This window comes from Lichenostomus cassidix, chromosome 3, assembly GCF_008360975.1.
Source record: "Lichenostomus cassidix isolate B80296 chromosome 3, HeHo_3.0, whole genome shotgun sequence".
Lineage (NCBI taxonomy): Eukaryota > Metazoa > Chordata > Aves > Passeriformes > Meliphagidae > Lichenostomus > Lichenostomus cassidix.
In genome coordinates this window covers 108483449-108506661 of record NC_139483.1, presented here as the reverse complement: position 1 = coordinate 108506661, position 23213 = coordinate 108483449, and the positions used below count along the sequence as shown (strand labels likewise).

General features: G+C 38.9%; 1 protein-coding gene across 2 annotated transcripts in view; it reads right to left on the bottom strand.

Moving 5' to 3' along the window:
- Positions 1-6836: 6836 nt before the first annotated feature.
- TFAP2D (transcription factor AP-2 delta) overlaps positions 6837-23213 on the bottom strand; it is a 53267-nt gene continuing 36890 nt past the window's right edge. For both annotated transcript variants that reach the window (XM_085057083.1, XM_085057084.1), the window contains one exon: positions 6837-12125. In XM_085057083.1, the coding sequence (XP_084913209.1) occupies positions 11906-12125 (220 nt within the window). In that variant the 3' untranslated portion in view covers positions 6837-11905. The remainder of the gene's footprint in view (positions 12126-23213) is intronic.

Below are 23213 nucleotides of genomic sequence, written 5' to 3'. Positions count from 1 at the left end.
TTACAAACATTACCATCAATGATATTATTTATTCTCATCAATGAGGAAATTAACTATTGTCATGGCAGGAACTGAAACTTGAAACTCTGTTAGGAATTGACATGTTTAATCATTATTCTCTCTTCTTCATCCATTTCTGGATCAAATAGATAGATTTATATCTATTTATGGCATTTAGCATTTTGATGGATTGTCATATTTATAGTCAACATCCTTGTGGTGGCAAGTTACATGTGTTCTAGAACTTGATCAAATTTGTCATCTCATTAAAAGGAAGAAAACCAAGTTCATTTGACAGCATTTATTTTCTGTAAACCCATATTGATTAGTGTTAATTATATTATCCTCCTTTAATTTTTTTGTTAATTGAGTCCTCAGTCAGATAATTCATTAGTGGGAACAGAACTGATGCCAGACTGTTAAGTATCTAATTATGTGGATTTTTCTGTTCATATTTTGAAAATTTTAGCAACAAATTAATTTCTATGCTTCACCAAGTTATAAAAAAAAGAAATATTTATTTTCCAGACAGATGATCATTTCTTTGGAAACTCCCAAGTTGTCATATTGGAAGATATTGTGCAACCACAGATGAAAATATCCCTTTGTTTCTATCCATAGCACTTGTTTTTTTCTTTTGAGGCATGAGTTAATAATTGCTGTGAGAGGTTACTGGACCTGCTGGTCTAGTTTGATATCATTACTGCACTGGACAGAAGCCTGCTATTAAAATCTTCCCTTTCCCTTTTTTCTCATTCTTGAAACTTCACAAACCTGGAAATAGTGGCTTTCCATGATTGCAGATGGAGTATTGAAAAAAACCCATGTGTTAGATGTAAGAAGAAAAAAAATCACCTGGAAAGGCCTGAAACATTCCCATTCCTTGTGCCACATTGTCCCCTCAACATGTATTGAGTATGAACTCAGAACAACTGTTTAGAATGATCTGACAGACTCTTTGCAGAGCAGAAACTGAAATGCAGGGAAAAAAAAACCCTTGTGAAAACTCAGTGTGGATAACACACACTTCTAAAATATACAGATATTAGACACTGAAATGAGATCAGTAATTATACATGGAGTGGTGTGTATTCCTCCCAGAGCAGGCTGAGTGCTGTTGAGCTGTGCAGTGGACACAGCTGTGGTTGTAGGACAGGTTTTTAGTCTGCCAGGAGAGGTGTGGGAGCAGCCACCTGGGTTTTGGGGAATGGGAATGTTGGGGAGCCACGAAGGAACAGTAAAATAGAAAACAGCTTGAGCACTGCTCTGCAATCTCTACCAATCTGCCATACTCTTCTAATGCTAGAACAGCTCCTGGAAAGGTGTTGTCTTGGATTAACTAACAGTCTCCCAAGCATGAGGAAAAAGGGGTAGCACACATCAGAGATCTTTCCTATTGTGCAGCTTGGATGCAACCACTTCTTTTGAAGGGGAAAGAGCCATTTATATTGCTTTCCAGACCTCATATTTGTGAGGAATACAAGAAGAAGTGCCAAAAAATAAGGGAAAAAGTATTGCTAATAAACAGAGCTGTCTGGAATAAATCCTGGTCCTATTGAAGTCCATGGGGATTTTATTATTGACTCAGGTAAAGGCTGAATGGGGTCATTAAGATAGCCCCAAGGTACTTGAGTACCAGAAATCAAGGATGTAGTGTGATATTGAAAAATAAAAGGAATTATCTCTCTTTTGGGGTATTCTGTAACTGGGTGAAAGGAGGAAACTAGGAGGTTCTCTTTGGCATTTAAAGGAGATAAAAGAAAGCCCATTGTTCTCCATGGTATGTAATAAACACACTTTATATAATCTTCTTTAAATATTATTCAGTCAATCAGACTTTTGTTCATCATCCCAAGAATTATTAGTCACTAACTTTAGAAGAAAGCTTTAGCATTTTGAAATATAAATGGACTGCCTGTATTATTATTATTATTATTATTATTATTATCAGATAATCTTGACTGACAAACATCATTTTCAGTTGAATAATATAGTTTTTTATTTTTGTCTGCAAGGTGGGACTTTGATCCTGGGGTCATTCAGCAGCTACAGTCAAAGCAGCCTTGCACTTGAACACCTTGGAGCCTGGGGATATTCACCTCCCTGAGGTTTCATCTGATCCTGACAAGACTCCCTGAATTATGGGGCTGACAGATATGACACAGGAGTTGCAGGAGATCCACATCATAATTCTGTTACATTTATTTTAACATGATGAAATGAAAAATGTGCCTTACTCCGAAAGCTGATGAGTGATTGACTTCTGGCTTTGGCTTCATTTTGCTGCTCTCCCCACATGGTCCTTGTTGGTAGTTGCAGTGGCACATTTGTCTGATCTGAATCATGTGCAGATATTTTATGGAATGCTTTTAATGACCTTCCTGAGGGCAGGTTGTCTTTACTGCACTTTGCACAAAGTTCAAGATGATCTGTGTGTCAGGAGTGACTGATAGGAACGTTTTATGTAGTGAAACATAATCAACTACTCAAAAGGAGCAGGTAAGTGACAAGAAGCTGCTTATGAAAGCTGAAGTTAAAGACTCCTGAGAAAGGCTTCCCAGAAGTCACTAAAAGCAGCTGAGATTGGATAGCCAAAATCCATCTTCTATCATCTTAATTCAATGAGTCATGAATAGGATCCAGCTAAAGTTTTGGTACGTAATTAATGATAAAATGTATGCACAGAGCTGAAACGCACTAATAAATAAATATTGAAATATATTCATTGCCCCAAATATTGCTTTTGCTGATAGAAGTATCTGAAGGAGCACATAAATCATCTGGTCCTGCCACCTGTGTGTCTTGCAGAAGACATCACACATCAGGGAAATCACCACATCGTTGGTTATCTGGAGGAAACACCTTTTCAGCACAGTCTAGGCACCATTCCCAGTCTGGTTTGTGGCTGAAGTTTAATTGTACAGATGTGGCCATGCCATGAGGGTTGGCCTCAGGGCCAGAGATCAGTCTAAGCACTGTTTAGCAGCACTAATGAGAAAAAAACCCAAAAGCACAAAACCCCCAACCAACTAATAAACCAAATTATGCAAAACTTCACCTGTGACTGCTTGGTTTCCCAGTGGCATAGTCTTGTTATGAACCCGTTGGTTGCCATGAGGAATATTTTCATATGCTCATTCCTGCTTGTCTATGCAGTGACCATTTCTGAGGTGCTCTGATTACTTTTATTTTTCTCTAGACAACAACCTTGATTCAGCTCAGCAGGTTCATAACAGTGCAGAATCTGGAGCAGAGGCTGCAATACCAGCAAACTGACAGAAATTGGAAACACTGACCAGTCTGGTGGATGAGTTGAACCCTAAAAATGTGAGGACAGCATGGACAGCAGATAAGTTTGCTGCAACTCTTTCTCCAATGGCATCAATTCAGTTCTGAGCTGAACTAGTGATGATTAGAGGTTTCTGTCATTGAATTTTAACTGCAGGTGAGTTTAGTGGGGTTTCTTCCCTTTCTACTTAAAAGTGAGATATTTACTCAAACTCCTTTACAGTCAATGGATCTGCTCTAACCAGCCAATCTAAATGGATACCTGACTTCTAGGTCTAGAATTAGAGACCTGTGCAAAGCTGTGCTTTTGTTTAGGGGTCCAGTGAAAGGCAGATTAAATGGAGCTAAAAACTAATGGTGTAGTAACAAAAAATAGGCAAAGGCCAATGGTAACTCTCTATTCATTTTGCTACAAAATTAAAAGATTGGGTCCATGAAAGCTAATTCTGCTGCCACAGCATACTTGGCTTGTTAATCAGACATGGAAAAAATTTATTTACTTAAAACACTTCATGACACCACAAGCATATTCCCCTGATGCAGTTTTCAAAAGTGGTTTTGCCACACAGCATTTCTAGTTTCTGTTTTAATTGATAGGAATAAAAGGGGAGAAAAATAAACTTTTAATGTGTTTCAAAAATCATAATTTTAGGCTTTTTTCATCATATACCTGTACCTAGTTCATTGTGCAAGATTTTTATCTGTTTGCTCATCTTTCATTTTTATTTTCACATCATAGGCAATTTTCAAGGAAAAGTTTTCATACTCATTTCCCAGATCCAGACTTAACAAATAAGGAGATAATATCCTGGCAAACACCCAGCAGTTTATTCACAGAGCATCCAGTTCTACTGAAATGCTCTCCACTGACCATTCCTAATTTTCTGTGTAATTTTATTACTGGCTTCACACTGCATGTTAATTGGCAAAGGCTCAGTGCTTTGATAACACCTTAATTTATCTGACCATAATGATGGCCCAGAGTGGTTCATTAATATTTGTGCTAAATGCATTAATTAATAGAAAAAAAACCACATGTGAAAAGTAGATAGCTCTGGGTGATAGCAGTAATGGGATCATCCTCCTGCTGTCACATGCCCAGTCTAAGGCTTTGGATCACTGAATTGTTAAGGTTGGAAAAGACTTTTAAGACCATCAAGTCCAACCATCAGCATCATGTTCACCTCCAAACCATGCCCTTGAGTGCCACCTCCACATGCTATTTTTCCCACTTCTCTCAGCTCCACAATGAAAGTTTTCTAAATATCTAATCCAACTCTCCCCTGGTTCCACTTGAAGCCATTTCCTCTCTTCCTGTCACTTATTACCTGGGAGAAGAGACTGACACCCACCTGACTACTATCTTCTTTCAGGCTCTTGTAGAGACCAATAAGGTCTCATCTCAACCTCCTTTTCTCCAAGCTGGACAGCCCCTGTTCTTGTGTGGGAGCCACTGACCCCAAATGTTACTATTGTGCATGGAGACAGCATGGAGATCCTGCAATATACATTTATTCTTGCTGGGAGATGATGCTCAGCACCATTTCAGGTTTCCTTGAGAATCCAAAGTACACTCAAGGGATTGGCAGAGAGACTGAAGCTGTAAGAGCCTGATCATTTTAGAGAAGCAGTGGGAAGTCAGACAGGGTAGACAGGCCCAGCCTCCAAATCTTGACATTTTGAGTTGCTTCAGGAGCTGCATTTCTATATCACTGATTCAAATATCTTTCCATTAAAAAATACCACAACATAAACTCTGCCCAGAGCATAATGCCCTTTCCATTAAGACTTGAAGTTCCCATTAATTTCTTGTTCAAGTCCTTTTATGGGAAGGCAAACCTGAATAGGAGATAAGATTTTGTTAGATTAGGCTTTTGGTGCCTACCTAGAAACTAAACTGTATTTTCCAGGAAAATACAAACACCCAGCCTTTATAACAAGTGAGAGCTTTGCTGTTGAACACAAAAGATAATATTACCATACATACTTGAACAACTCTGCTAATTCCTGGAGTTCAGGACACTCAGTATTTTACAGATTTGATCTTTAAATGCAAATTTGTCCAAGCTCTCTGTATGCAGCTTGCATATAAAATCTGAGGGAGATGTATTTTTCCTATTACTTTTTTCCCTATTACTTTTTTCCCTTTCACCTTGTTGTATGTTGCACTGTCTACAACTGAGAGGCTACTTGTGCACATTGACTTGTATTTTGGCACTGCACCTCTGCAAATCTCAGTGGAATTGTCTTCTTTTTGTTTTAAGGGAGTGAGTGGAAAAATTAACACACCAAAGTGAAGAGAGAGAGGAAAGGCTGCCTCTCATGTGACTGTATTTAAAATACTGATGAATTTGCCACAGTTGCATTTCCTCTGATTTTGGAGAGGAGAACATACAGAATTGATTAGAGGAATTCACTGTAACACCTGGGGAATTGTATTTCCCAAAAGATTACAGGAGCAATATTAATTATTGAGAGTTCATTTGTTAGGGGACAGAGGTGACAGTTGGAAAAAATAAGTTTAAATATGTGGGAACTTCCTCACAAATAATTTCCTTTTCTACCTGAAGTTTCTGCCACTGCAGCTTTGCCTTTGGTGTGTTGTTGTCTAGAATTATTCAGTCAATTTTTAAGAAGCACTGAAACAACACAGAATGAAGAGCTGTCTTTAGGTTCCCAAACTATTTTGAAACTGTATGTCTGGAAAATTGTTTTTAAGAAACATATTTTTATCAGTAAAAACTTTTGGATTCATTTGGTTTGGAAAGTTTGGCTAAACTTCCGAGTTAAAATTGGTTAAGTCATATCTTAAAGAGGATACCACTTACATCTAAAGGCTTTTTTTTTTTTTTTTGACTCTTGTTTCTGCTGGGAAGAGTCAAACTTTGTGCCACAGCACTGGAATCAAAATCTGGAGTGGGAGCAGTGGCAGCTAGCCCAGATGCTTGGCTGAAGTAGGACTTGGAAATGAATTGCTGTGAACTTTCAGGGAGAAGTTTAAATAATTAGTTTGAGACTGTGGAGATGAGGATTTGATTGCCAGCCTTGTCACAACCTTTCCATGCAATTATGGGAAAGACACTTTTGAGGGTGTCTAAATATTAAATATCAAGGGTTAGCAAGTTTTCTGGGGTGGACCCATTATGAATTAATAGACATGGGGACTCCTGCTAGTTTTCCTAATCTAATCTACCACTAATACAATGTAAATCATCCCAACCTGTTTGAATTCCTGCTTTAGGACAATAGAAATTACCTTGCATTAGATCTTCCTCTTTACACACAAACATGAAATCTGATTAATATATTCTAGACAAGAAAACTATTTAATACAGCCACATTTAGGTGGGATAAATCCCAACTTTAATCTCTGTATAAACTGATTTCCTTGCTGTAATATGGGAAAAATATTATCATTTCTCTGCTTTGTATGTCTTACCTGCTGGATGGAAGTTCTAGGTCCTGTAATGCCATAGATCTGGTTCCTGGTCAAGTTTGATTATTCAGAGATGGAAATTATTTTGAAGCACCAGACAGGTCAGGGTTAAATCAACATAGATTTTATTGCCGTGAAATGTTTGATCAAATGTGGTCATTATCTTCATAGACTCATGTAAAACAGGTAGCTTGTATAGGAAATAGAAATATAAAAGATTATGTTCTTCACCACTGAATTATAAATTAAATTAAGTGGAAGGAAAAGAACCAAACCAAAATTCCAAAGCAATAAATAGGACATTGTTTGTTGGTGACCAAGTGCGCACTCACATTTAAATACAATCACAACAGCTGCTGTACAGAACAGAATTAATTGTACAAAATAAAGAAAAGAATAGCAATAAAAAAGACCAGACCCCTCCAAATGACCTTCACCTGGCAAAGGAAAATTACTTTATCTTCCTCCCTCATTCCCCACACAGCTGTATGTGAATTCCTGTTAAACTTGTAATGAGGGCAGAGGCAAAGGATACTTTTATAAATACAGTTCCTGTATAATATATTGATTCTTCCTTGTGTTGCAGGCTTGTGTCTTCTATTTATGCTGTTTCTTCTTGTCCTTAGAAATAAAGAATCAGAGCAGCAGAACTATTTCTCGAAAGGATAAATGAAAGTCAAGTGACCTTGGAATTCACCAGCAGCCCTTTTGGATACCTAAGACATCTAAGACCAAAATTGCTTGTTGGTATTCAGAAACAAACAAACAAACAAACAAACAAAAAAAAAATAGCAGTTAGAGATTGTAAAGTTAAAACTGGCTCTTAGGACAATAAACAGCCCTTGTTGAGCCTGGCTGCAAAATTGTGAGCTGCGCCTGTGCCACTGAGTCACGTCCAAAGGAAGAGATGAACTGGGAAATATTTACACAGAGGTCCAGGATTTGGAAGGACTATACATTGTGCCTGCTTTGTAGCAGATTTTTCTGGTTTTAGGAAAAGTTAAAGAGAAGCTTCAAAGAGCAGATTCCATGTTGATTTGGAGAGCTGAAGTCTTTTCCCAACAATTGTTGGAGTTTATCTCTAAAAAGGAAGCAAATGAAAGGTCTAAATTCCCCCCTTCTGCCAGTTCTCCAAGGCAACAGGATGACAGCTAGAAGGAGTTAGGGTTAAAGATGGCAGCATGAAGGACAAAGTTCTTGACAGTCTTCAGCTGTAGGTGGCAGGGTCATCACTGCTTGTCTGTGGCTCACATACCTCAACTGAGTGAGAACTGTTCCAGTTCTCATCATCTGATAAATGTCTTTCCTACATGTCTGTGGTATAATGGTACTAAAGGAGGGCTGTGTGAACAGAGAACCAAATCTTGGGGCAGAGGAGAGAATTTTACCCCCTCTCTGCCAGACTCACCTTCTATGCTTAGTCAGCACATGAGCTGTTTGTAATCACACCTTGCTCTAGAAAAATAAGCTTGTAGTGAGTCAGTGTGTTTGCTCCATGAGTAATTTGCTAATAAATCCGAGAGTCAGAAGCTGGTCTTTGTGAGCCAAATGTCTCAGGGTTTAGGATAAGGAGTAAGTTCAGGGATGTACTTGAAGTGTTTTGAGGTTGGTGGTGGGAAAGGTGTAATTCATACAGAGCTGAGCACTGGCTGAAGAAAAACTGGATTCAGCTACTCAGACAGCACTTGCGTTATGAATGAATTTTTGGGGTCCAACAATTATAATGACTCATTGTCCTGGCCATGAAAATTTGCATACTTTTCTCTATTCTTTTGATGGTTTTAAAATTCAACAAACACTTCCATGACTTCTTAGAGGAAGATTTTTTTTTTTCTTTTTATGTTCAGATAAATTTCCAAGGGAAAAAAGTAAAAACATATTTGAATCTGACACCAGTGAGCACCCACTAACTTGAAATCATGCACTTCTTTCAGGCTAATCTAGGTCAATAACGTGTTTTGAGATGGCAACATTTCCACAGAGACAAGAACTAAGAAAATAATAAAAGTCCCCAAAACCACAACATGGGAGCATGGGCATGTTCCCATGGACAGCACAGGCATGTAAGTGGATGAGAACCTGGCTGAGATTTTAACAGGAACATCAGTGAATTAATTTCTTAAAATCTCACTGAAAGTTGCAATTTCAAAAACTAAAGGCATTTTGACACCAAACTGCTCTGTATCTGGTTGAGCAGAAAAGGAAATTATAATTATTGTGTTCTCAATAAAATTATTAAGTGTAATTAAAAATAAAAAACAGTCTGTGAATGTCAACAAACTTTCAGCCACATTTAAAAAGGAATTTTGCTTTTAAAATGTGCTTATATACTAAGGGAAAAACCAGAAAGTTTGGCATGGAAATACAAGTAACTTCTTAAAGGTAATAACATATTCCAGTTCAATCATGTTGAATCAGATCAGTATTGAACATTAACAAAAATATACGGGGGTCATTAAGTCAAAAACTAGAAGTTCTGTGGCTTGAAGTGTGCTCAGATTTATTAGTAGATCGAAGGTTAATCCAGGCCAAAAATAATTTGTTGCCTGCAGAGCAGACACTCATAATGATTATGTAACAGCAAAAGACGCAAGTCTTGAAATAAATTATTGTTGGGACTTTGGACTGTATCCTGAATAGGCAAATATTTCATATAAGGCTGTATACATATTATTTTCAATATTAAATATTTTAATTTGATGGTAATAAAATACTGCTTTCCCAACAGTTTCACAGGTTATTCTGCCCAACAATTTATTCTTCCTTCTCCTAAAGGTTGATATTTTAGTGGAGAAAATTGAAAAAGTTTTTAAAATAATTTTTCTTATATTTTTTCCCCATCAAAATCTAATTTAAATTTATCCACATCTTGAAATAGAGGTTCACAATTAAATTGTTTTACAGCACATTTTCATGTGATAAATCTGCATATCTGCCACAGTGAAACTTTTGATTTTTCCCTTTCCTCTCCCTCAGTTTGGGCAATAGAAAAAGCAGAATGAGTTTCCTTTTCATTTTGAATCATGGTTACCTACTTTCACACTCAAGTATTTAATGTTCTAGGACAATTCCACAATGTTTCTGCTGAAGACATCTCTGAGGATCATTCATTTGATTTTAGTGTTTCTCCAGAAGTATTGGAATAAATTAATTAAATTCATTTAATAAAGTTTAATTTTTTGAGGCACTTATCTGATCTTACTGTGTTAAGGAGATGGAGTCCCATGGAGACAGACCTGTTTTCCTCAATGCAGAATGGTGCCTGGATTAAAGCAGGTATCTAAATTGTACACCTACCCTGAGCAAGGACAAGTCTGGCCAAAAGCACAGGATTTTCCCCCCAGATTTCTTTAAATAAGCAAACAGGGACTCCTTATTTTCTAGAGTGTTTTCTCACGGTGATGACTATGACCTTATTGACCTTGAGAGGAACAGCATCAGGCCATCAGCACTCTGTTGCCTTCCATGATTTGAAAAGTGAGGGTGACCTTGTTAATTCAGTTTGATTCCTTGCATCTGGCTGGAAACACCCTCAGCTATTTGTCACAGTCCCTGGATTTAGTCTAAACTGATCATCCAAAGTCTAATGCATGCTAACAATTTCCAGAAAGCTAAAATGTGTATGAGAGCTTTTGTCACCCCCAGTTATCTAGTGCCATCTCTGGGATCCTCCAGCTCTTCCTCCAGGTGAGTCCAGTTCTCCTAAAGCTTTCATGTCATACCTGCCAAAACCCTGTGGCTGTCTTAGATACCTAAAACATCTCAAATGGCTCTAAACATTTACACATGGACAACTATATTAGTTCCTACCATAGAAAGAGTTGAATTGTCCCTTGGAAGAAAAGGTCTGGTTCTGCTGATCTTAAATAGAGTTGAGATGGACAACATCAAGCCCTCCCAGTAATATAATTCCTTCTTAACTTTCTCAATAAAGTGATGTCAGAGAAACAAGATAAAGAATGGAATAAAGGTCTTGTTGAAGAAGGAGTTGGAATGTGACTGGAAAAAGTCCCTTGACTCAAAGAGGTTTTAGCTCAAACTGTGCCTCTCATGCTTTTTGTGTGAGGATGTGTGGTAGGTGCTAAAGTAATATTTCAAAAGTACATTAGCAAGGTTTTTACCACTCAGCTGCTGTGGACTAAGCCAAACGGTCTTATTTGTCATATTGTTTCTATTTTATTTCCAGTGAGTGGATTCTGTTAGACCTCTGCACCTCAGCTGGATTTATAAAGACAATAAAGCTGCAGAAACAAGCTGTTGAAGAAAAGAAAGCATCGTAAAATCAAGGCAACACAAAAGGTGACTCCTATTGCCTGCATTGATTGTGTTGAACAGAGACCCAGGTATGGCAGAGTGCTGTGGGACCAGGGGCTGAGCAAACAGAGGACAGAAGCTCATGCTGTCATTTAAACTGAAGTTCACAGAGGGATCAGGGCTCTTACTGAGACTGTCAAGGTTGGTTTTAGTTTTAGTCTGCCATGCTCTTTTCACACCATGGCTGCTGCTTGAATGGTCAGGACAGATTCTCAACGGGTTCTGGCCTCATTCCAGTGCAGCTTTATTGTACATTCCCATGTACAGAACGGTTCATTTGTCCCATGACCCAAGAATTCCTCTTTTGCCAGATTTCCATTTTGTTTTCCCAATGGTGAGTAGATCAGGCATTTCCGATGGACCGGAGGAAGCCCTTCTTTCCATCTATCCAGCATGCAAGCAAAGTCAGGATGCTGGAACTGTGTGTCCCACAACTGATGCACTGACCCTAACTCTGCTGCCGGAGAAGAAAGTGCTTCAAATTTCATGTGCCACCTCAGCCAAGTCCAGAAGTGCTTATAAAAAACAGTGTTAGTGTATCATTCAGAACAATCAAATACTACGTGCACAAAAAAGCAGTTTAGAGCAACATAAATTTTAAAAAAGTGACAATTTCATCACACAATTACTGTACACTGCTGTTCTTAGGGTTGAATACTTTCCTCTCTCACGCTCTCTTTCTCTCTGTTTTAATCTTTCTTTTTTATTATTTTTTTTCTTTTTTCTTTTTTTTTTTTTCTTTTTTTCCCCCTTCTTTTTTTTTTTTTTGGATTTGGTCCACTGGAGATAAATTGCCCTCAATGATATATATATTTAAAAAAAATATCAGCAGCAAGACTCTCTCGAAATAGATTCTGTTTGATGTAGCTAGTCTGTCTTTTCTGTTTTGCCCTCTTTCACAGCAGCCTCTGAAGTTTTCCGCAGGGGGGCTTTCTCCGAGTTGGCGTGTCCTTGGCCGGATTCCGCCGCTCCTCCGTTTTTGTGCGATGTGTGCTTTTCCAAGTAGTTCAGCATTTCACTGAGAACAGTTTGGAAAGTGCTTAGGGCAGCACATATTGCAGGAGTTCCAAAACCATGAGTGATCAAACTACAAATGGGAAGGAGAGAGGGAAAAAAAAGAGGGAAAGAAATACACACACGCATATAAATATCAATGCTCTCACAAACACTGAGGAGTTTACAGTACGCTCATTTTCTACAGTGAAATTCAAGATTTGCTCCCTAAACTATTTATTACCTGTGGGAGAAACAGAAAATAAAGGAATAGAGCCAAAGAGCAGACTGCGCACAGCTTCAAAGGTTGCTTTTGGTGGAGCCTCAGTTCTGAAACACCATGGGACAGACCCTCAGCGAGTGCACACTGACACAGGGTTGTTCACTTCAGAGAAGCCAAGACAGAATCCATGCCCTCGGCTCTCCAACACTGCTAATTTTCCAGTGTCAGAAAGCCTAGCTCCTCCTTCTCAGGTAAAAAAAAGCAATTCCGTGAATTTTTTACAATTCTAGATCATACTTGGTTGACTTGGTGATCTTGTAGATCTTTTCCAACCTTAATTATTCTACAGCTCTCGAACATAACCTGGGTAATCTATGTGGGTGTATGACTGCATCCATACTAGGGAATTCAGCAATGCCAAGGATACCATCTCCAGCCCCCAGCACAACTGGCATGGTTTGGCCATATCCATGCTGCTAAACTCCTGGACCATCCAACAGGGTGAGATCTGAACTGTCTGTTGGGAACAGACCCTGGTCAATACCCTTAGCCAATACTCATGCCCAAACAATGTCCAAAAAATGTTTCACATAGGACTGGTTTGAGCAGGTTGAATTAATGGCCAATCCCAAATAATTAGTAGCAAAAATAATCCAGTTCCAACTATGTTGTCCTGGTAGTGTTGAATTTACTGGTATAGATTTACCTTTCCTCTAAAGAAAGGGTTTTTTCAACACTGAAATTTTCTTGTCATTGTTCCTGGCTTCCGTCTGCAGATCCAGAAGTGTGCAAATTTCCCACAAGTCCCATCTCTCCAATCTCTTTCTCATCTCTTTGAGGATCATAGAATCACAGAAGGGTTTGGGTTGGAAGGGACCTTAAAGATCATTTCATTCCATTTTCCTGCCATGGGCAGGGACACCTTCCACTATCCCAGGTTGCTCCAAGCCCTGTCCAGCCTGACCTGGGACACTTGCAGGGATCCAGGGGCAGCCACAGCTTCTCTGGGCAGCCTGTGCCAGGGCCTCACTATCCTCACAAGTAAGAATTTCTTCCCAATATTAACTCTGCCTTTTGTGAGTAGGAAGACAGTCCTCCTTGTCCTGTCCCTCCATGACCTTATCCAAAGTCCCTCTATGACCTTATCCAAAGTCCCTCTCCAGCTATCATGGAGCCTGGTAGGGAATGGCTCTAAGGCCCTGGAAGGGCTCTGAGGCCTCCCCAGAGCCTTTTCTTCTCCAGGTTGAGCAATCCCAATCCTTTCCCTGTAGCAGAACTGCTCCAGCCCTCTAGCCATCTTCATGGACTCTGGACTTGTTCCAACAGCTCCATGTCTTTCCTGTGCTGGGGACCACAGAGCTGGATACAGGACTGCAGGATGTCCCAGCTGCCATAGGATATGGGACATGGCACTAGAGACTTCACTAGAGACAAATTGGCTTCAATGCCATTTGCCTAAATATTATGTGTACAGTGTAAGACGATCATGAGAGGGCCGTAGAAACTAAAGTTGTGCTACACATCTTAGTATGAGTAACCAAGCTGTTCTCCTTGTTAGAATGATTCATTTTGACAGGTGGTGTGTGAAAACAAAAACCCCTTCCCAAATCCTCCAGATTTTTAGTTTTCATTGAGAATATGAATTAAAAATTATTTCAAAGGCTGAAATTCCACTGAAGTTTTCAAAAGTGATTTCAGTTATTTTAATTCTGCTCAGGTAAGACAGAAGATGAGAGGAACAGAAGGTAATTTTTGAATTTGTGGGCATTTTTGAGGAATCAGTACTTTGGTTTGGGTGAGGGGAAAATAAACCCACATGACAGTGATTCTGACAAAGAAAAACAACTGTTTCCCATCCCATGCTAGTTAAGATTTTGTCCCTACAGTGACTCTCTGCCTGTCTTGGGCACAACCTCAGTAAATCCTGACCTGATGCAAAGACCCTCTTGAGGGCAGAAATGGGAATATTTCACTTCAGTGACCTGTCTCCTCTGCACTTTGGCTTCTCAGTCTTTCCAGGTCTTTTAGAAAAAATGAAAATGTAGGGACTAAAGGGAAAGCAGTTTTATAGGTCATGAACAACTGATAAGATACTGTAAGTATCAAAAAACCCACATAGGAAAGGTTTCAAGATATTTTTTTGGGTTACTTTTCTGTCTCCTAGACATGGGAAACCCTTTTGATAGGAAAGCTGGTATCCCAGGGAAGACACAAAAAATATGTGAATTTTAACTAAAATTAGTGCTGTATATGGAAATATGTCTCCATTTCAGATTGGGAGTGGCATAGCCTTTTATAAAAATTCTCCAAAAGGCTATTAACAAATAACTCTCATTTAGAGTGTTTATCCATCAGTCTCCAGACACTTTTCAAAGCAGGAATTTATATCTATCCCCAGTTAGTAATGCAAGGAAAATGATTATTAAATATTTACAAGCAATATTTTGCAGACATCAATTAATAATACCACATAAAGTTTGGACTCATGAAGTTTGGACTTGTAGAAATATCTGGGTCTTTATAATTTAGCATTAAAATGAGGTAAACATACCTCATTTTAATTTAATTTTCTTTTTAGGAATGCCTGGCATGCCAGAAATATAAAAATCATCATCACCATTGTAATGTTTTTAATAGTTGTAAAAACTAGACCAGAAGTAGCATATATATGAATATTTTAAGCCCTTTCAAGTCACTTTAGGAGTCAGGTGATTTAATGGTTTTTGTGTTGCATTTCATCATCATTTTTGGTCTTCAGAAGTCCAGAGAAATGAAAATGTGATAGAGTTCACAATAACAGTAAGCAAGAGAAAGGAAATTAAAGGTATCATTGCCAGTTATATTATTGCATGATTTTCACACTGCTTGTGTGATTTTCTGGTTCTTGATTTGGGGAACTGACTATACCAAGACACATAAAAATATTTATGATCTTGCAAGGAAAAGAAACTAGTTTTTCTTTCTATGTATTTTAGAAGCTGGCAATATCTGCATTCATTCATTCATTCATTCATTCATTCATTCATTTCTAGTACATGCAAATCATATAGTCACAGAATAATTTAGGTTGGAAAATCCCACCAAGATCATCAAGTCCAACCACTAACCTTGCACTGCCAAACAAACCACTAAGCCATGTCCCCAAAAGCCACATCCATGTGTTCTTTTAAACACTTTCAAGGATGGTGAACCCACCACTTCCCTAGGCAGCCTGTTCCAATTCCTGACCACCCCTTCAGTGAAGTTTTTCCTAATATCCAATCTAAACCTCTCCTGCCTCAACTCGAGGTTGTTTCCTCTTGTCCTATTGATTGACACTTGGGAAAAAACACAGACCCTCACCTGGCTACAACCTCCTTTCAGGGAATTGTAGAGACTGACAAGGTCAAGTAAATAGTTTAACAAATGATTAAGTGGAAAAGAAAGTTTTTGGCCTGCCATCTTTGAATCTTTCAATTTGTGAACAAAAGCAATAATGCTGTGTTCATTTGATGGCTCAAAACAACCTGAAGAATAAGGTGGGAATATTACCTTGAAAATTCACAAGCATAGTCCCAGAAATTACCTGTAGGAACAAACTTTAATGTCCTGAAATGCTGAACAAGACTGTAGAAAATACCAGAATGGGACAAAATCTGCTACTAATGTGCCTAAGTGTAGGTGTCAACTTGTGGTTGTAAACATCAACAGTGTCAAACTCCCACTACTATCAAAGGGGACTCAGCATATTTTTCTATCTCTAAGAGTCTGCAGTGATTTGAGATGCCACATGACATCTGGGACACCTGCACAGGTTTGATAGATATGATCTAGGACTTAAGTCCAGCCTGATTCTAGATGTTTTAACACTGGCCAGGTTACCCTAGTGTACCTCTAATTCTTTATTCAATACAGTCAGAGAAGTCTGGAGAATGATTTAGCACATTAAATGGATGTGTCTCCTTAATGGCAAGCTGCACCACTCTCCTGGCTACACTGAGAGCTCCATCCTAGATAAAAATGGGATTTGGGTGCTATTTGAGACGTTCTGTGGTACCCAGATACATATGTCACCTGAACAGGTAATAATACAAAGGGGCTAGAAGGGAGAAGGACCCTTTTAAAGCAGCAGTGCATTGATGGAATACCTAATAGCATCTCAAAAGGCTCAGCTATATCTTGCTCTAGATCTTCATTGATTACATTAGAAGCTCAGACATCCAGCTTTCATAAAAACCCCAATATATTTCTACTTTATGCAGAGCAGAATGTGAAACTTCTAGTTTAAAAACTAATGCTCTAAGGAAAAGGATTTTTTGGAGTCAGTAAGGGGTCTATCTCCTTTACAGTTTAGCCTCTTAGTTACCAGTAATCATTAAATATGGCAGCTATCACCAACATAGCCTTGTGTTTCTTATTAAAAATCCAGCTCCTCTTAGTGAAATGATGCTGCAGAGTGTCGTGGTAACTCTACTTTCAGTTCCTGATGAATATATTCTTCTCCACAGACAGGGATATGCAGAACCTATTAATTTTCCCATGAAACTTGTTAAGAGAAACCATTTTATAGAAAATTTTTAACCAGCCCTTCTTGCCAAGCTCCTGTGAGGGTGTATTTTATTAGGCTCATTTTAGGTAATGAGCATAAAAAGGCCGAGAGATATGATCTTCTACTTTATCTTACATTTCTATCAGTAATTCCCCTTGCTCTAATTTTGGTGGTCTCTACTTCTCTACAAGTTAAAGTCTTTGAAAAATCCAAGAAAGTTGGATAATTTCCCTTTGCTGATGAAAGTAAGTTTCAAGTTTGGGAGAAAATCTGATTTTACATTTAAATCAGACATGACAGACAGAAGATTAATGGCAAAGCATTCAAATGTGTTTCCTGAAATTCAAATTTAGCTGCCTGATTTTCCAGGCTAATTGAGCTCACACTGATTGGTTTATTTTTGGTATGTTCCACACCTATGAAAGGAGTTGCTTTCATTATCATACTTTCATTTGGGTTTATAAGCCTAAAATTAAACATGGTGGTTTCATAATGGAGTCTTCTGGGTATTCTCAGCTTTGTAGTGCATTCCACTACAGCTCCTATAAACCAACTTTATTGTTCTGGAAGGCAAGGCTGAAATCTCTGATTCTGGTGTTGGAGAGCTGCAGAAAGAAGCCAATGAATATCAGGCCAACATATTACAAATCCTGGTGCTTAAGGACATCCAGACCTGCCTGTAAATCTGCCCAGTGCTATGATGCAATTATGTCTGCTCATGTTTTAATGATGGCCTTACTTAAAAGTGAAAAGATCCAAGTGTGCCTGAAGGCTTGGAGTCTCGTTTGGCAACCACCTCAAGGACTCCTCCATAGCCCAGGCTGGTGAAGCTCCAACATGAAGTGAAAGAAACAGCTTCCCTCTCAGTGGGGGGAAAAAGAGGCCATCTGCACTGAATGCTTACACCCTCATTTAAAATAAATAAGCACTTTAAAACAATAATAATGAAGACAAAGCAAGCTTGAACTCATTGGTCAGATTTCATCAGAACTTTGAATGAGAAAACTCCTTTGTGATTATCCAAATTGAGCAGCACATAGCAGATGACAGATGGTAAGATCTGATAAGACTTTTGATGGCTGTAAAGGAAATGGTAAAATATTTGTATCTCCTCACTGACACAAGTAATATCTGAATATAGAGGTGACAATATTGACTTGGAGGTGTTTCTGTCGATTTCAAAGTCTGTCCTGTGAAAGTTGCCTAGAGAATTAAATGGTGATTACTTCAGAAGCTCAGAAGTTCTAACCATGGCACAAGTTAGACAGGTAGTCAAGATAAACATTGGAATGTGGGCAGTGTGTGTTACAGGGATCGGTAGTCTGTAGGACCAGAGTAGCAAACAGCACAGAAATTGCCTCCAAAGTTGGCCTTCAGGTTTTCCTTCTGTTTGTAGCCAATCAAGTGTATTAAGGACATGTCCTCCCAAGCAGATGGACCTCCTTTTACCATGTGTAAAAGCAATGGAGAAAGTGGGAGGAGAGTGTTGGAGCTGATGCCCAAATTTCCATGATAATCTATTTCAGATCTATATATTTTAGACCTTTTCCACACTAAGAAGAATTGCCTGGGCAACAGACCTGAAACATCCAAAACTGTGGAGTGTTTCTAAACTACAGACCGAAGATTGAACCACTTGGTGGTCACGTCTTTGCTCTGTGGGAAGGTAAAGAAATGAAAGCATTTCACACAATTTACTACCATCCATAGACCTTTTCCAGTGAGGAAATGTAGCTGAGAAGCCCCAACGCCCTCCTCAAATGAGAAATCCCAAGAATTAACATTTATAAACATGCTCACTACAAAGGACAATCAAATTTGTAACCAATTAATTTGCAAATGAGGGGATGGCATTCCTTTTTCTTTTGGGAAACATGAGAGTGCCTTAAATGCTTTAAGAAATCTTAAGTGCTGTGTTGAAAATTTAAGCAACCTCCCATGATTTTTTCCCTTTTCTGATGAATGTATATTTGTTTTTTCCATGATTATGGAACTTATTTGTTAATGAAGCAGATAAAGAAAAGAAAACAGATTTTCATCTATTTCTTGACTCCATGAGTGGCGAATTTAAGGGAATATGGTATCATAACACTCATGCTAAAAATCTTTACCAATATCAGAAATTAGAAAGGATTTTGTTTATCAGCAGAGCAGGACAAGGTGATTGAGACCTTACTATAAAAAGATCAAAGAAGAAATCCCTTGGAAAGGAAGCAAGGGAAATATCCCAGAAGAAGGCATTCTAATACTTATGGTAAATAAAGAGACAGGGAAAAGAATTAAAAATAAATTTAAAAAAAAAAGGAAAAAAGAATAAAACAATTTGTTGCTCCCTAGTGCCTCAGCAGTAGGTACCAGTGCTGTCCCTCTCACTTAACTAAATCCAAAGACTGAGAGAGCTCCTGGAAATCAGGGAACTCTAGAGGGCACCAGAGGTGTTTCACCATAAACTTCACTGTGCACCAGACTTCTTCCAGTCTGTACTTCCAAGCAGAAGGCTGCTGCTGTGAACCGAGATGAGTGGAATTATGACAGAAGCTGCTCTACCTCCTGATAAGCCAAGAAGTGTAGAAAAAAGAGAGAACAATATATAAAAGGGGGTGAGAACATCTTTGAAGGCAACCCGCAAGTAAGTCTTTGGGCTTGGCTTCTTGTTGCAATTTAAAAAACACGCACAGCTTCAAAACCCATTTCACTGCTCCCTTTTCCCCTTCAGAAGGGAGGATGTTACTTTCTCACTGCTCCCAAGGTCTGAGACTCCGGTTTCTTGTCTGTCACTTTTCGTGTCACCTCGTCAGTGTGATGCCAGGCACTGGCAGGAGGCTGACAGCTCCAGGCTCTGCGAGGAGCTAAGCGACAAAACTCTTGTCTCAAACAGTTCCATGAGAAGGGTGTTTCATATCAGCTGGATGGCTCGACAGAACACAGAATAATCCATGAGGGTGCTGATTGCTTTCATTACCTAACTTTAGTATTCTGAACCTTTTTTTTTTTTTTGTGTCTGTTTTTATAACGTTTCTGCAGTGAAAGAAGTGTCACTCACAAGAAAGTAGTTTTCCCTTTGCCGTTTTTCTGTCTTTATCTTTTATATATAAAATAGAAGATCTGGGTGTGATTTTGCATCTTGATGAAATGTAGCCTTGAAGTTAAAGGATCAAATGCAACTGCAGTAATTGGTGAATACTCTCCTTTCTATATGAGGGATGGCATTAGTAAGGTATCTGAAATTTCCAAACAGCAGAGATTCTTAGAGACACAATTGTCCCAAAAGCAAATGTAGAAGATGTGGCTATACCCACTTCTACAAGTGAAGAAACTGGGGCTAAGAGGATGGTTAATGAGGTCAGGGAGTCTGTATGGATAAACCAAGACACAGACACAGATCCCATGAGAATAATCTCAGCAAGCCTTCTCTTTGAAAGGCTTTTTTGTGTCATGTTTTGGTTTTCCAGCAGAGAATGTGGGTCATTTTTGGTGGGATTTCTGGTAGCTCTAGTTTACATGAAATTTTGGGGAACAAGAAAGAGAGTTCTGCTGAAAATTAAAAAAAAAAAACCAAACAAACAAATCAACAAAGCTGTTTTGTTGCAAGGGCAGGTTAAGAAGGCAAAGACATGAAGACACATCAGTGTAACTTTCAGGCTCCTGGCTGAATCTCAGATATGACAGGAATGGAAGAGAGAAATAAGGACATGTTCTCTCCACTCAACAAGAGAGAAATTTTATCTAAAATAAATGAAAAAAAAGATTACTATGTTATTGCTTTGGATATTTGGCCCAGTTGGAGGGATACCTTAAATGCTGATCTGAGTGGCAGATGAATGTGAAACACGATTCCCTTTACACCCAAAATGACCCTAGATCTCCACATTCACCACACAGGGGAATCACTCTAAGGTTCATCAGCTGAAGCTGGGGAATGGCTTTGGTCACCTTTAGCTGCATTAGCAGACTGAAAATACACAGATTCCTCAGCTCATGAGTGATTTAGCACAGCCTGGCTGCATCTCAATCTGTCAAGCATTTTTACCTGAAAGCAGTGGCCATACCTAAGCTTCCAACTGAGATGAGGCTGACCAGTGACTGGGAATTTTTAAGGACAGAAAGAGGTGGTCTTGGCCAAATGCATTCAAGGAACCACAGAAGCAGTCAAACATTACAAACAATTGTGGTCCAGTGTCCAGGACCAAAGTTACACAGTTTATTAGATTAATTTTCATGTATCTTTTGGGTTGTCTTAATTTCTGCCTGTCTTCATTCCTTTAAAATGTGACAAAAACATTCCCCTCCTTCACAGCAGGGATCTCTACAACTGAGAATGATTGGTTCATCTGGTCTGGTTCTCTGCTCTGGAGTGGGCTAGATGCACTAAACACGTGGGAAGAGCAAAAATATTACAGAGATGAGTGGTATGGAATTATGGGTATTTCCCATCCTGACATACTTGCACAACACTACCAGGAAAAGGATGGGGTTTGATGGTTGTGCTGGTTAGCATGGCTCCAGATCTAGCAGAAGAACATGTTGGCTGCAATGTCACCATTCAGCTCTGCTGCTTTAGAGGCAGAATTATGTTGTTGGGGCTCATCCAAGGCTTTGCCATCTCCCATCACAACTACCTGTGCCATAAAATCTCGGAGTGTGTGTCTCAGAGCTCTTATGTCTCCAGGCAGACTTGTCTTCACCTGCTGCAGGTCATGATTGCCCTGGTTTACTATTTCTGGGCTTTTCTAAAGTGAATTATTCTCAGTGTCTTACATATGTTTTGTTTATATCCAGTTTTTGCAATCTCTAAATATTACAATCTCCCTTTTCCTTTCCATCACCTTGGACAATTGAGCTGTCTCTCAGTTTCAAGGCTATTTTACCTGATCTGAATCCAAACCCAACCAACTTGCAATGCTAAAGAGAGATTCATATAACCTGAAAGGTCCTGAAAAAATAGAGGTGCAACCTTGGCTTTACTGACACCAGTAGGATTTGAAAATGGTTTAAGTTTCATGAGAAGTTAACTCCCCAGGTTTTTCCTTTTCCATACTCAGTTGCATGCACATGTATACAGAATCCTCACATGGTTCTGTGGGATTCTGGGCAAAAACCCCTCTGAATTATAAGTAATAGAAGGCATTTTAAAAGAAACACAGTTTCATCTAAGTATTTTCCCTTTCTCTTCCATTTTCCTTTCTCTTTCTTTTGCTCTTGCTCTCACTCTTTACTCTCCTGATGATCCTTATGCTCTTTCCATTTTGGAAATAGAGGGTGAGAAAAATAGATTCGTCTTATAAAAGCTACAGAAACTTTTGTGCTCTTTTCTAATACTAATACTGTGACTTTGCTCTCTTCTGTAGTAAATTCAAACATGCTTTTCACAGATCAGCCTTTAGAGGACAATAAAAAGACACTCCTGCATCTGGTCAAAAATTCTCAACACTCAGTAATGGAAATTGATTTTTCCAGGGTTTTCTTGTTTGCTCCATGGCTAAATGATGATTCTGTCCTCAGAAACTGAGGGTGGGGTAGCTCAAGTGGTGACTTTCGGGCCAGATACAACCCACAGGACTATTTGTGCTCAAGGTGCTCAAGGCCAGGTTGGATGGGGCTTTGAGCAGCCTGGTCTGGTAGAAGGTGTCACTGCCCACGGCAGAGAGGTTGGAATGAGATGATCTTTAAGGTCTCTTCCAACCTTTCCAGCTCAAAGAAGAGCTGAAGGACAGCTTGGGCAGCCCTACAACATATCAGCTCTTCTTGAACTCAGACTAATGCAATGCTTAGAGATCTGAGCTACCCCAACACTTAGCCCATGAGGTTTGGGATCCAGCCCTGGCAAGGCAAGACTTCCCTAAATCTAAATTTATAGCACAGACAAGGCACCTGATCAGGCTTTAATAAGTGATGGTGCTTCCAGGAATTCTAAATTTGCTCATATATTGGTGATATATATGAGCCACTGTGCCCAGGAATAGTTTGGGGTAGTGCTGGTTAGACCAGGCAGAAAAGAACCCAGAAATTCTGCAAATAAAGAAAAACACAAATAGACAATGCCTGTTCCATGGCATTGTCTACTTTTATCTGCTAATATCGATATATTTGAAGTTATTTGAAGTTATCAATATACCTTCAACAGCCTACTGATAAGTGAAGTTATCAACGTAAATTTTCTGCAGTAAGATCTTCTAAAATGTATTGAAAAGGGAGAAATGTTGAATGAAACAAACATAAAATGACCCTGGCTCAGGTAGTGCACAATATTCACTGCTATGAATTTAAGGGTCTACAGAATTGTCTGTTTGTGATCAAACAATATTGGAAAATCATTCCTCATGGAGCATTGACTTTTCTGAATTCAGGTCAGATGGACATCTCAGAGAGCAGCTGCACAAACAAGGATGTATCAGAGGTGTAGAGGAGTCTATGGGGGATTTTTTTTGCAT